The sequence below is a fragment of the Eschscholzia californica genome, unplaced genomic scaffold (assembly GCF_041429995.1).
Source record: "Eschscholzia californica isolate CP2 unplaced genomic scaffold, dmEscCali1.0.p SCAF_3, whole genome shotgun sequence".
Lineage (NCBI taxonomy): Eukaryota > Viridiplantae > Streptophyta > Magnoliopsida > Ranunculales > Papaveraceae > Eschscholzia > Eschscholzia californica.
The window spans coordinates 62,065,787-62,080,127 of NW_028238420.1; the positions used below are offsets into that span (position 1 = coordinate 62,065,787).

General features: G+C 34.7%; 2 protein-coding genes across 4 annotated transcripts; one reads left to right on the forward strand and one right to left on the reverse strand.

The window, feature by feature from the left end:
* The first annotated feature begins 238 nt into the window (after nt 1–238).
* Nucleotides 239–1,564, forward strand: LOC147552942 (uncharacterized). Its single transcript, XM_086666227.1, has 3 exons — nt 239–502; nt 612–678; nt 1,150–1,564. The coding sequence occupies exons 1-3, from the start codon at nt 428–430 to the stop codon at nt 1,443–1,445; spliced, it is 438 nt and encodes a 145-aa protein (XP_086522353.1). The 5' UTR covers nt 239–427; the 3' UTR covers nt 1,446–1,564.
* Nucleotides 1,565–3,096: 1,532 nt separating this feature from the next.
* Nucleotides 3,097–7,131, reverse strand: LOC147552943 (transcription factor bHLH30-like). 3 transcript variants are annotated; one of them, XM_086671383.1, is made up of 3 exons: nt 6,233–7,075; nt 5,634–6,004; nt 3,097–4,172 (listed from the first exon to the last, which is right to left on the reverse strand). In XM_086671383.1, the coding sequence occupies exons 1-3, from the start codon at nt 6,351–6,353 to the stop codon at nt 3,648–3,650; spliced, it is 1,017 nt and encodes a 338-aa protein (XP_086527509.1). In that variant the 5' UTR covers nt 6,354–7,075; the 3' UTR covers nt 3,097–3,647. The 3 variants fall into 3 exon arrangements, with proteins under 3 accessions (XP_086527509.1, XP_086527508.1, XP_086527507.1); XM_086671382.1 differs by having other exon boundaries at nt 5,634–6,007; nt 6,233–6,704; XM_086671381.1 differs by having other exon boundaries at nt 5,634–7,131.
* Between the last annotated feature and the right edge of the window lie 7,210 nt (nt 7,132–14,341).

Genomic DNA, 14,341 nt, shown 5'->3' on the forward strand with positions numbered 1-14,341 from the left:
GACTACTGGCTGAAGTTTCTCGGTAAAAATTTCATTGTGCAGTACAAAATGAGGGGTGGTTTCATTTCATATAAATTCTAGGATGATAAGATCGTAGTTTGCTACGATTTTGTTGGTCTATGGCATGGAGATGAATTTTGTTGGCCTATGGCCTATATGGGGTTCGGAATTGATAATGGTGATAAATGGCTACCTAATAGGTATTAATAATATTTGATTAGATGAGTTCGATTAAAATAAGACTTTATTGGTTGAATTTATGGACTAAGATAAGATTTTATTGGTGTTGAGTTTAGGTAGAGAAAATGACATTCTCTCTTAATTGATAATAACTTTACTAATTAAGTTTACTTGTTAAACCCTTTTTTCTTTCTGAAAACTGGTTAATCATCTGTAATTGGCTTCATCAAGAGATTGATTGTTCTTCATGGAAGCATTTCCTTTATCAGAGATCTCGCTTCATTCATCAAAAACAGATTGTTGGCTTCTCATTCATGGCAAAGTATATATGTTATAAGCCTATTATTATTTTCAATTCCTACCCATTTACTTATTAGATGATGATGATCTAAAATCTTGGGTGTTTAATGTCTGTTTGTTAATGAAATTAGGTTTATGATGTGACCATGTTTTTGGAAGAACACCCAGGTGGAGAAGCTGCTTTATTGGAGGCAGCAGGTACTTACATATTTTTCAATCTAATGCAATTAAAATTTTTGTTAGATATCTATATGATCTCTTCTGTGAATCAGACTGGCAACACCTATAGGTATCTATATGATCTATAAAAGAGACTTCGCCGGATTCCAGTCTAGTATGTCAACGGAGAGACCGGTGCCGCTTGTGGGCACGAGGTGTTACAGGTGGTATTAGAACTGAGGATGACTAAACAATTAGGAGGGTGGAGACCTGGAGGGTCAGGGTCTAGTAGTCTTCCCATCCCTTGGGAGGGAGTGTCTAGAGTCTAGGTACGAACTCAAGCTTAGTAAGTAACGAGACCAATTTCTTACTTGTGATCTTCGATAATCAATGAGCAAAACTTCAAATTTTAATATATATAGCTTAATTATGTTTTATAGTTTTAACATTGTATTTGTCGAACGTTGTAATAATTTTACCTTGAGGCTTCATTTTGTAATGAAATTTAAGCAAATGGAGATGCTACAACTGCCTTCGAAGATGTGGGTCATAGTTCAGCAGCAACCAGCATGATGAGTAGTTACATGATCGGCGTTCTAGCAGGTAATACTATTGACGATTCCAACAACAACAAACAGAGGTCTGAGATCCTAAAAGGAAAAGAAAGCTCTGCTGCATCAAATGCTATACATGAAAAAAGGCCTTCATCCTCTGCATCGAATACGTCATTTGGATACCTTCTTCCTTTCGTGATGTTCGTTCTCGCCTTTGTAGCTTGGTATTTTTTCTTTAATACCAAGCCATAAATTTGTGCTAATTCTTATGGATTGTTATTCAATTGTGAAAGACATTAAGACAAGTATAAGTGTGAATTTCAATTTTCAAACAATATTGTAGTAATGAACAAGTACGCATTTTGGGGAAAGAAGCACACATCTAGGAACTATGAACTCCTCTACCAGGAGGTGTGTCTGTATTTATTTTTTCCAACGGGCCTAGTATGGACTTTGGGCCATACACCTAGAATTTATGAACAAACAATAACCAACTTTATCACCAGTCTCCATATTTATAAACTCTTCAACAACTAAAATGCATGGAGACACAAGAACTAAGAAAAAAAAAATTAGGTTTTGCTGGTTGACCGACCATCTTGTCCAGATTCTACTCCATACCTACCCCCTGGCGGTCCTCAGCGAGAGCAAGAGCAACTCCTCAGGCAGCTGCCCCGACTCCATAATCACCGAAGTATCTCCGACCCGGTATGTAGCAAGTCAGTCGGAAACTCTATGCATTTTCCTACACAATAACACAAATGCGTGATTGAGCATTCTTGAAAGCGCTTCATCAGCTCCCTAATTTTTTTTTATTTACATTATACTTCTGTAGCATACCTTCATTGTGGTTTTGTTTCTTCAATCTTGCCCTAGACTGAATCATAACCAGTTTGTCATCAGCATTAAAGCATTTCTTTCAGTACTCATGCCCCATCAACCAGCAGTGAAGTAAGCACATCAAGTTGTCTGCTAGCATCATGAACTGACATGCCTAGCTCTTGGTCAAATCTGTAATCACAATTTTCTTTTTGTTATGTTTTCCTTCTTTTGCTTTTTGGTACCTCTACCCATCTTGTTATATTTGTGTCTATTAGTAGAGCAAGTTAAATTTGGGAGTCTCAACCCTACTCATTGCTTCCAACCTGGGAAGCCCGGGTTGCGGAGCCCCTACCTCCCAATATGGTAGGGGTCCCAAACGGTCATATTCTTTTTTAATTGATTCTTTTTTTTTTTTATATCTCTTTATTGTTTTGCATTTTTTTTGTTTTTTCATTTTTTTTCTCATTTTTTTGTTTATCCTTTTTAAAAAAAAAATTCATTTAGATTTTAGATCCTCATGTATGGAGTCCGACATTAGAACTGAAAAAATTCAAGACTCTCGAAATTGAGAGCCCGAACTCCTAAGTAGGAGTTGCTTGTATAGGCTCCCGTTATAACTTCTCCCACAAAGAACAAAAGAATCTCTTCCCACGACATTGCTCTTTCCTAACGGCTGCCCTAGTTTACTGATCCATTTTTTCTAAAAAAGTTCAAGATGACAATGTTTTTTCGGGTAACACAAAAGATGCATGGTTAGGATTTAAGAACTTAGGAAAATCTCTTTTTTTGGCAAAATATTGCTTAAGATCATCTTCGTGTAATATCAACTTTAGTCGGGTGGTAATATGTATATATTTCCACTCGAAAGAAAAAATTACGAATCCTAGTGCATAAAAGTTGAATAAACAATACAATCTACAACCTCGTCAAAAGATTAAACATTCATATAATCCTTGTAACATCTGGAGACTCCACGAACTCATCCAAAAATCCCACATTCGGACTTGGTAAGTTTGAGCACAAACATATAATAGAGCCTCAAGACAGCTTCACCATGCCATGTGGGACTATTACAATAGAGTTTAAAAAGGAAGTATTCATAAGATAGAAGATATTCTATTCCAATAACCAAGTATACCAAGTATACCTTGATCATGCACATACACACTCTCAAAACTACAAAACTCAAAAAAATAAGCTCAAAATATCTACATGGTCATCAATTTGCTCATCATCATCACTAGACATTCTTGTGAGGACTTGCAGCATGATCTTTTGTCTTACATCACCAAAGGACTGACAATGTTTCATAACCAACACCACCATATTTCGTCATCACACTACAAAACAAACCAAAACCCTAACCCTAACTTCATGCATGTTCTTGGTAGTAAACTGAATCCAAAAGCAACAACCATAATATATATCATCCCACTCCTTTTTCCTATTTAGGTTTATATCTTAGGTTTCTCTCCCCACGAAAAAGATCTTATGTGTTTTCTTAGTAAACAAAAACAAAAACAAAAACCCAAACCCAAACCCAAAAACAAACAAATTTGATAAGATCACCCCACCAACCAATTCAATCTCTTTCTCTCTTTCTCAATATAGGTTTGCTAATTTGTTATATAATCAAAGAGATCTATGTTCAATAATATTCATATTAGTAGTATTAATAGTAGTACTAGAAGTAGTAGTTCTTTGTCTCTTAATACTCCCAGAAGAAGATTCATCACCTGTTGTTCTTTCCATGACAGCTTTTAAAGCTTCTTGAATTGAATTAAGTGAGTACTGTTGTTGTTGTTGATCACTAGCACTACTACTACTAATATTGTTTGATTCTTGAATATCATTTTCGTCGTTGTCACCAGTAATGAATAAGACATTCTTAACACGCCCACCGAGTGTTGTGATTTCAGCTTTTAGTGTTCGTAAACGAAGAGCTTTAAGGGTTTTGATTAGATCTGGTAAAAGATCAGATCTATCTTCACAACATAATGAAGCTTTAATTATGAACTTTCCATCTTCATCCGATGCATCAACTGTTAATTCGTCGATTTCGGTTGGTACTGGACTTGCTTCTGCTATTTGTGATGTCTGTCTTTTTAGTTCTTTCACATGTTGAATTACTTCTGCTAGTAATGAAGCTTTGTCCGTCTACACAAAAAACACAAACAAATATCAAAATATTGAAGTACATCATTAACCTAATTTCACAAGTTTTACCTCAACTGTAGATGCATAGATAATTCTCAAATTTGGGATTATTTGGACTAAACATATATATATATATATATATATATATATATATATATATATATATAAGAGTTCCCCAATCATATACCTTTTCTTTACTTGTCCAACCATATACCTTTTTTTTACTTGTCCAACCATATACCTTAAGGTCATATTATGAGACAATATCTTACTTTTGTTTAACGAAAATTATTGGAATTCTGTACAATCAGACGAGGGGAGTTCACATTCACTTGTTAAACTTGTTTTTTTTTTTTGTTAAGAACACTTGTTAAACTTGTTAACAAGTGGAAAAAATACAACTTGAACTTTTAAAAACAGAAAGAACTAATGACCTAGCACATGATGATAGGACATAAAAACTCATATACACGAGCTAATATTTGTTTATTATCGTGCCACCATCCACTTTTTTTTTTTGATGAAGTGCCACCATCCACTTAAAATACCGATCTGAAATCAGATCAAACAGTAAGACAATGGCTGAAAAAAACCCCATAGATAAGCAAATGAAATTACCACTTTTTAATCTCATTAGGGTATCTGCCAGATAGTTATCCTAATATTAGTGGAACATACTACCACTTTTGTTGGTTTGTTTAGTAACCCAAAAAAGGAAAATTAGAGATTAATAAAATGAACATAATAATGCCTAGAGAGAGTGAAGTACTACTAGTCATTTGGGTTAAAAAGAAGAGTAAGTGGGTTTAATTAGAGAGTTTGGGGAATAGGAGATTCTTCTCTAATACTAGGGAATTAGGGATGGATAGAGATAATAAAAGGGAGAAACTGACAAGAATGTATTTTTGTCTCTCATTCTTGATCCCCCTTTCTTTATTACTAGTTTTCACTATTTCACCCGGCAAACAATTTATTTGTAAGCTTTTTACTTGCTCTTATGTTTCCTCTTTATCATATCATCACCCTGACTTAGCCACCACCCACTTATTCTCTTTCTATTCATTCTTCTTGGAACCACCACTTAACCACCACCACCACCATATACTACTACTCTTCCAACTTTTAACAACACCACCACCTTCACTTTTAGAGAGAGAAAGTGAAACAAATAGTACTACTTGCTTGGCCTACTACTCTTCCCCATAACTAAATTCTATAACTAGAACTAATATGCTAGTATAACTTCCCATAATTCTACTATGCACAATTATGAATAAAACCCTAGAAAAATACTACTAAATAAATATTGATTAGTATTAGACAATGGGTTATGGGTGTTTAATACTAGTACTAAAAATTAAAAATGAAAAGGGGGGATTTGAATTTTTCTAGGGTTTTTAATGATCTAAGTAAGTGTTAGTAGTTGTTTATACTACTAGTGTAGTAATTATATTAACTTACCTTGGTGGTGCTAGGTAACAAGCTGCGTAATTTAGCAAGATGATTATTGATTCTCTCTCTACGTCTTCTCTCAGCTTCACTATGACTTTTTGAAGCAGCTAGAGCTTTTGCATCCATTATTTCTTGAGCTGTCATTTTACCCATCTCTGCTTGAAGATTACTAAATGGATGAGATGAACTTGGTTGATGATGTCCTAATTGATGATCTGATATGATTCTTAAATGATGATGATTATGGTGATCAGAAGATGATGATTGACCTTGATGATGATTGTCATAAGCAAACTGAAGATGATGAGATGAGCTTGTTGGTCTTCTATTGAACAAAGCGGCCGCCCCATACGATGACACTGCCGGAAGTGGTGGTGGTGGTGGTGGAGGAGCTAGTTGATGATGATGATGATTAAATGGGTTGTTATTATCATCTCGAATGGGGTTTAATGTCGAAAACTGAATCGGATTAAAAGAGTGAACTTGTGGGAAAGACCATGGTAGAATAGGGGTTCCTCCTATGTCATGATGAGATGGAAAAACCAATCCTCCACCACTTTCTCCACCACCACCACCATAATCAATTTCATTATTGAACTGTTGTTGATGTTGAAGTTGTTGAAGAAACAATTGGTCTTGGTACCCATGTAGTATATTAGTTTGATGATCATCATGAATACTTTGAGAACACTCCCCTTGAGGATCATCTTCTTCTTTCTTCCCACACATATCTTTCTCTTTCAATCCCAAATTGATGACAAGTTGCAAATTTTTGTACTACGGTTATAGAATAAAAATGGGGTCTAGAGTTATTGAAATACAATTCTACTTTCTTCCACACACAAAAGAAGAAGAAGAAGAAGACCTAGATGTGATGGTAGTATGTGTGGTTGTGGTTTTTCTCTCACTACCCTCTCTCTCTCTCTCTCTCTCTCTCTCTCTCTCTCTCTCTCTCTCTCTCTCAATATATAGATACTATTTTTTTTCTTCCTTTTCCTATGGTAAGAAAGCTAGCTAGTAGTAGAAGAAGACTTGGGGGGGGTTGGGGTTGGACTAATTTTTCTTGGTTGCTCTCTCCAAAAGTCTTTTGTGGACACTCTTTTATATTCTTTACCAACACTTGCTTAAGCTTTCTTTTTTTCCTTTTTGTTTCCTTTTTGGGTTTTCTTTCCTTGATCTTTACTGATCATCTGATTTTCTTCTCTTTTTCTTTCTCTCACTCTCTCTCTAAATTTCTCTTTTGTCCATTATGTTGTAAGTATGCTCATGACTCATGTTTGTAGTAGTTAGTGGCTACTACTACTACTAGTTCTCACTCTAACCTTTCCTTACTTCTTACGGCTTACTTTTCTCTCTCTATATATACACTCTATGGGTGTTTGGTGTTGATTATGTTTGTTTAAGGTGTGAGCTCAACAAATGTTATTATTATAGTTTTCTCTTTTTCTCCTATGTTTTTTTCTTGGGGGTGGGGGTTTCTTTCTTATGAGATGAAAAAGAGTATGATTGCATTCTCTGAGGAATGACAGCTAGTAGCTAGTATGAGTTATTAGTAGTGAGAGAAAGAGAAAATGATGATCAAAGTAGGGGAAGGAAGGGGTTTAGAGAGAGAGAGAGAGAAAGATTAGGAGTAGTAGTAGTAGTACTTCATCACTTAAAACACACGCAGAGTGTGGGATTGTATTTTGTCGACCGACCGACCGACGACCACTACTAAGCTAGAGAGACTGACTGAGTTGTTATGATAAAAAGGTTTTCTTTTCTTTTCTTTCTTTCTTTCTCTCTTTCTAGAGAGAGAAAGAGAGAAAGAGAGAAAGAGAGAAAGAGAGAAAGAGAAAGAGAAAGAGAAAAAGAGAGAGAAAGAGAAGAAGACCTCTCGGTCAAGCCCCCACGTTCTTCAACACAGACAAAAACAGACCTCCTCAGCTATTTCCACGCCACCCTTTCTGCTTCTCCCCAAAACCACGACGTAATCATTGTGTCTTGGAACACACTCCTCTTTCACTTTCTCTCTCTACTCTTTACTTACTGCTACCACCTTGGTTTCAGTTACATAATTTCATTCCTTTTCTTTGTCTTTCTTTGTTACTACTTCTTTTTTCATGTACTACTATATAAAATAAAGTTCAGATACTAGCTAGTATTGGGTAATACTTATCAACTTTATACAGGAGAAAGAGAGTATAAATATGCAGATTTGGTTTCTCTAGGTTTTATTGATCATGTATTTACAGTTTAACCTAATACAGATTTTTAGGTAACAGATTCACAAAACATAAATATACTCAACTGCATAATCTTGTGGAGAAGGAAGATATATATATATATATATATATATGGATCATTTGCCCATGTAACATATTGATATCTTTGTTAGTGAAGTTTGTTGATATCTAGCTAATAGGTAACTAATAGAGAGAACTTAAATATTCTATTATTGGTCGCTAAAGCATCATTTGTTCACGTAAGACTATTCTGACACGTCTGTTCACACTTGTTCTTTTGCAAGCGACATGGAACATGTCTGATTGTTGAGATTGTCATATGTTGATCCAATTGTGATAAAGTGTTAAACTTACAGGCATTACTAATAATTTCTTTGCTTGTCAAGTCATTAGTGTCTCCAGCTTGCTTCACCAGCTTAGTTTGTTTCGATTCTATCTATCTGACAAGAAAATTACCAGAGAGTGGAAACTCACAAAAACCCCCTAAGTTCTTTTCTAATTTTCTTTATCGCTTTCTAAAGATTCATTCTTGTTAACCAGAGGTAATTTCATCTTTTCACACTAGTTGAAAGGGTGTGAAAAGACAAAATTGCCTCTTGTCCTATTCAAGACATCACACAAAGATGTACACGATGATACACTCGTATCACTATTGTTTCTCTAAATCATTACAGTATTTCACATGATGTATAAGTTATATAACTCTCGTAGTCTCATTACATCAAATGACCTGAATCCACTAATGGTGTGTTTGGTTGGAGGATTCCTGAGTAGGATTCCTATCAAAAGTGGAATTTGGTAGGAATCATGAATCATTGGTCTGTTTGGCTACCAAGAATCCTAGGACTCTTGAATCCTTAGGATTCCTAATTCCAAAATTTGTATTGGACCAAAATCCCACCCTACCCCCTAGGATTTGTTAGGATTTTAGATTAATAAACTTATATTTCAAACTTAAAATCAACAAAAAAATATTTCCTTCTACAAAATCATTATTTTTAAGATTATTGTTTTCTTGAAAAATCATATTTTTTTCTAAAGACGTTTAAAAATACTCAAATAATAATAAATCATAGGATTCTTAGTTGCCAAACAAGCCAAAAAATATTACTTGGATTCATGAATCCGTGGAATCATGAATCCGCGGATTCATGATTCCACCATCCAAACACACCATAAGATAACATACAAAATTTATAAATCTCTACAAAACACATCATGGATATTTCAAACCAGAAATTGGGTCGAACCCCAAATTCATGTAAGAAGATACATGTCAAACATTTATTAAAGAGGCATGATAACAAGCCATAATAATCATCAATCGGAATTACTTCATCTAAACATATAAATCAATAAATTACATAAGACAAATTTTGGCGAGTACACTACCACATCAATACTCGTCTACTAATTCTTGTATTTTAAAAGATACAACAACATTTGTTTATAAGGCGTAGACGGTAGATGTCTCAACTATTGTAACTTAGTTCGCGAATATGATGACACATTTTCTTTTGGCTCATCCTATCTTTTTGTATGTTTTAGAATAGAAACTTCCAAAGATAAAAAAAACACATATGGACACAGACCATATATGTACCAATCTAGTAGTATACGATAGGCCCATAATGACAAGGGGACCTCTACCATCAAACATAGCTCTAAACTTATCAGTCTATAAGAAAGATAATAGCCTGGGTCAAAGTATATTTTGAAATATGGAACCAAATTAAGCTAGGTTTAGCCAATGTTTTACTTACCTCCATAGGTCACTAACTACATATTGGTAGGCAACCAAATTATAACATAACAGAAAAGGTGTGATTGCATTAATACCCAACCATGAGCTGATGAGCATAGATGCTTGTGTGCAGTTTTACTTTTCAATAGGTTAACCCCACAAGCCAATCTTAATTCTAACAAGGGAATTTGACATTAGTTTTAGGCTAATTTACTTGTTTAACAAATATCATGGACTGCGTGTACCTATAATCTCACGAATTTGTCAACTTTTTTTTTTTGTTATTGCAAAATTTATCAACTTACGAATCTACCAATTTTTCATGTTACGAATAATGAAACCTGTTAATATACATGTTCCTATAATACTAAAAAAAAAATAAAAAAAAATTATGTCCGATAACTCTTCCGACTGATCCTTGGTTGTGGTCGAACATACTACCAGGGTTGTTATAATAAACTTGGTTAGTGGAAGGTTCAATTTACCAAGGCTCTCTTTTTTTGTTCAAAATCCTTTTTGCCTTCTCAACATCATTATATTTTACCCAAGTTATGTAGAAAATTTGCCCCATTCATTTTGTCAGTCAACATCATTATATTGTATGAGAGATTCAGAATTTAGTGCTAATAGCACATACTCCATACTTTATGCGCCTTACATTACTGTCCCCTAACTGTCTCTTGATTTCAATTTGTGACAGGGATTAAGAAATCAAACAAATGGTTTTAAAGCAAAATATATATATATATATATATATATATATTTAACTAGGGATTATGAAAATATTATATCGTTAACACACAAGTGAAAAGCTTGATACATTATTAGGCTTATAATCAAGAATAGATTAGTTCAACTCCTTTTAGCCTTTATGGTAAGAATTGGGATGTCTTGACCAGACTATAGGCCTAATGTAATTTCCCTTAGTTCGCTCTTATTTTGGTGTCTTGGTTGGTTAACCATCTAGGTTTCTACTACGGTTGTGTGTTTGATCTTCTCATCAATAAATCTATTTTACCTTCTCTAAAAGAAAATGGAGGATTAGTTTAACTTATGTGCTAAGTCTTACGTCTCCTCTCGAATGTACTTCCATGTGCCACTATTTACTGTTCGGCTCTCCACTTACCCGGTAGATTGAATATTATCCAGCTGTTCGAGACATCAAGAATTATCTCCATGATGGGGAGATCTGGAAGAATGTTTATGGAATAGCTAGCCAACCTTGAATTGTGGTATTTTCTTTCCCACAACGTGTATATATATACACACACAATAATTTGCAACGAGTCCTTGTCCAAGTCCTTCAAAAAATTTACAAAGTATATAAGCTTTCAAGAATCTTATCTATACGAATTAGTTTCCAAAGAGTCTTAACATTTTAACGACTACACCTTACTAATTCTCTTAAATGCATCATTTTGGTACAAGTTTAGTTGGGGTGAGCTTCTAAAAGAGTTTCACAGACTGAAAATTCAGTGATAATTCATACTTATTGTTATTTAAAAAAAAAATACTATATTATATTATGAATCATGCTAAAAAGTGCACTAAAATTACTTGCATGTTATTCACTAAAGACTCCTAAGAAAACAATAAAAGGGAAACACATGTATGCTAAAAAAACTATGTGAAGATAGCCCAAAAATAGATGAAAGACTTTAGCTCCACAGTTAATTGTTTGAAAGAGCAATCAATGTCTATGATGACCGCTAGATGTATTTTTCATGCATTGTCCACCATATTGCGAAAGAAATAATTTCTTTTTGTTAGTCGACAAGAGTCATATAATTGACAAATAGTAAAGAGACGAGACAAATCTATATATATATATATATATATCGAGATATACGAATTGAATAAACAGTATAACAATCTGATTTGAAGACATCTAAAACTCTTAAAAAGCTGTATATCAATTCTTAAAATTTATGAGGCTTGAAGCTCATCTAATCTACATTTATTTCATTTATACAAGTGAATCCAAGATTTTTACTTGTAGAAGGAGTATTCTCGGCTTTCTATACAAATGTTTTTTCTTATAATAGTTCTGCAAATGTTATTTTAATATTGTGGATGTTAATGTGGCATGGGATTTGACACATGAGGAATCCATGTGTTAGTTGTGATGGCCATGGTGGCACTCTAGTGGTCTTACATCAATTATGTAGTAGGGCATGGAAATCTTAGAATACTAGAGTTTTGGAAGAATGTTTGTATGTAGAGAGTGGTCACACACACGCATGGATTGGATGCCATGGTCCCCCCACCACCACCACATTCCCCCCTCTCTCTTTCTCCTCATCTCTCTCTCTCTCTCTCTCTAACTTTTCTAATCTTTTTTATGTTCAATCTCCTTTTTTGTCTACTAACATTTGTTTATTGTTATTCAAAGATTTGATGATGGTGCCACTAACACATAAAGACACACCTATTTAAGTGTTGGTTTCATGATGATGTCACATCCACTCTATCATGACGTCTTTCCTTCAAACAGTAGTTTACACTCTTTTTACACCTTTTCCTTGTATTTTCATCATGGCATTTGACTTTGGTACTTCATGTCCTTGGATCGACACACAATGGAGGACAATTCCGAAAAAAAAAAATCAGAAGGTTTTGTGCATGATGATTAGAGAGGAGAGGATTTGAAAGTTCATGCTCAGACGCTCCTATTTTGATTTTTCTTAGAGAAGTTCCTACTGAAGCTCGAAAACATGGTTCATTTTTGTAGACCGGTAGGACTTGAGATGTTAACTTTAGAATTAGACTCAATAACCCGGCCTCCTCCGTGGGCGTATTGCTTGACATAGGGTTTTGTTAAGCAAATTCAGAAGAGAAATGTTAAATACACTTACCATTTCTACCTGCCACACTCACATCTCCATTGACTCCAACAAAGATTACCTCACATGTGAGTGTGTATAACAAAAATGGCGAGAGCATTTAAAATTTCTCAATTCGGAAAGGTACCCAAGCCCCCGCCCATGAAAATGTAACTGGCGGTACAGGTGCTGCACGCTTCGAACTTTGAGCTACTGCATTAGCCTATGGATCCTGGTGTATTGGCCATTGGGCGGGCTTCCGCCCCTCGCCAAGAGGCACTCCTTTAGCAAAAAAAAAAATGGGAGAGGGGCCTCTATAACTCCACTATTTCGAGCCCAATAATATCATCTAAGTATATAGTGGGCTATTGGTTACCTTGGCTTCACTTCTCTATTAGAGAAGACATGATGGCCGTGTTTGGATGTAGGAATCCCAAAATAAGATCTTGATGAAAATTAGACTTCGGTAGGAATCAAACTTCCTAGGTTTGTTTGGTACTTCTCATTTCTTTCTTCAATCACAATTTGTGTGCCACACTTTTCTTCTTTAGCATATAATAGATTTCGGATAAGGAAAATGACCTAAAGTCTCGTCTATAATTTCATCAATTCCGCTCTTCATAGCCATTTCTAACAAGCCAGACTCGCTGGAGAACTTTTCAATTTTCGGTGTACTCAGTGCTTGCGAGACCTGTTCACAAATAGAAGATCATATGTATTTATATATGAGATGCGTAATAGAGGCGTAATATGCTTTTACCTATACTTATGATTTGGACAGATATATGTCTGAGATCATAACACACTAGGACACTATCACTGGACGATTGAGACGAGTCTTAATTTGTTGTCTACTCCAAGGCTGTGTGTCTCGTGTGTTTTAACATATCGAGGGGCAGTTCATCGGGATATCCATAGTTGAATATTCACTAGAAGATATATAATATAGTTACATATGTTTGAATTCATAGTCTTTGGAGATTGTCATGTGTTTCTACCTCTTGTCTTTTATTTTCAAATAACCTAAAGATAATTTTTAAAATTTGCTTGCCCAAACAAACCCAAATGGGCCAATAGTGGGATAACGTGGTCCGCTAGGTCGGGATTTCAACCCAAGTCAACCTAGTCTTGGGGAACAACAGAAATTTCCGATGAAAAATCATGTAAAATTCAGTTGATAGAAGTGTAAAAGACGCAAAGGAAATAAAGAAAAATAATCCGCCAACTTGGAGAAAATGCAGGTGATTGTCAAACTATTAGAGAAATTGAAACTCAGTCAAACCTTTAAACAAATTAATAACATTGACATTATCTCCCCATCCAAACTGAGTTGACCACATCCAATTTTCTCGAATCAATCTAGAAATTTTTTTATTTTTTTGTTGTTGGGAAGAATCAATCTAGAAGTGATTCTAGAACATTAATACATCTCCATTAATATTCAATATGAATTGAGTAAAATGTTTGTTCCTGTAAGTATGTGATCAAGATGATGTAAACATTAATACTGTGTCCGATTCAAATATATAGGTTAACCTTCTAAAAGAAAACAAAGTTACGCACTTATGCTAGCTACAAGAAGGCTGTCTCATTAAGTTCCTAAGGTTTGTGTGTGAGGAGTATAAAAATTGGTCAAAGAATGTGAACAAAAATGAACAGGGAATTGACCAAATCTGCTAGTATTAGCTTCTATGTCACTTTCAATGTGACTTATGATTTGTTTGACTATCTATTCATTTGACTTGTCATATGTAGTTTTAACTTAAACCTACCCACTCCCAAGTCCTATCCTATATATACATCCAATCTCTTGAGCAAATTTCAAAGAGCTCTTTTTCATTGAATTTCCATTCTTTGAAGAAGAAGAAGCTAAGGTTAAAAAACCATGGTCCGCCTCCTAATAGCCACTTCGATCGGAATCCATGG

Excerpts from the sequence above, each read along its gene's own strand:
- LOC147552942 (XM_086666227.1), top strand. The coding sequence starts at position 428 with ATGGAAGCATTTCCTTTATCAGAGATCTCGCTTCATTCATCAAAAACA. Across the intron at positions 503-611 it reads GGCTTCTCATTCATGGCAAA|GTTTATGATGTGACCATGTT; the intron begins GTATATATGTTA and ends TAATGAAATTAG. Across the intron at positions 679-1,149 it reads TGCTTTATTGGAGGCAGCAG|CAAATGGAGATGCTACAACT; the intron begins GTACTTACATAT and ends ATGAAATTTAAG.
- LOC147552943 (XM_086671381.1), bottom strand. The coding sequence starts at position 6,353 with ATGTGTGGGAAGAAAGAAGAAGATGATCCTCAAGGGGAGTGTTCTCAA. Across the intron at positions 4,173-5,633 it reads TGTTACCTAGCACCACCAAG|ACGGACAAAGCTTCATTACT; the intron begins GTAAGTTAATAT and ends TTTTTTGTGTAG.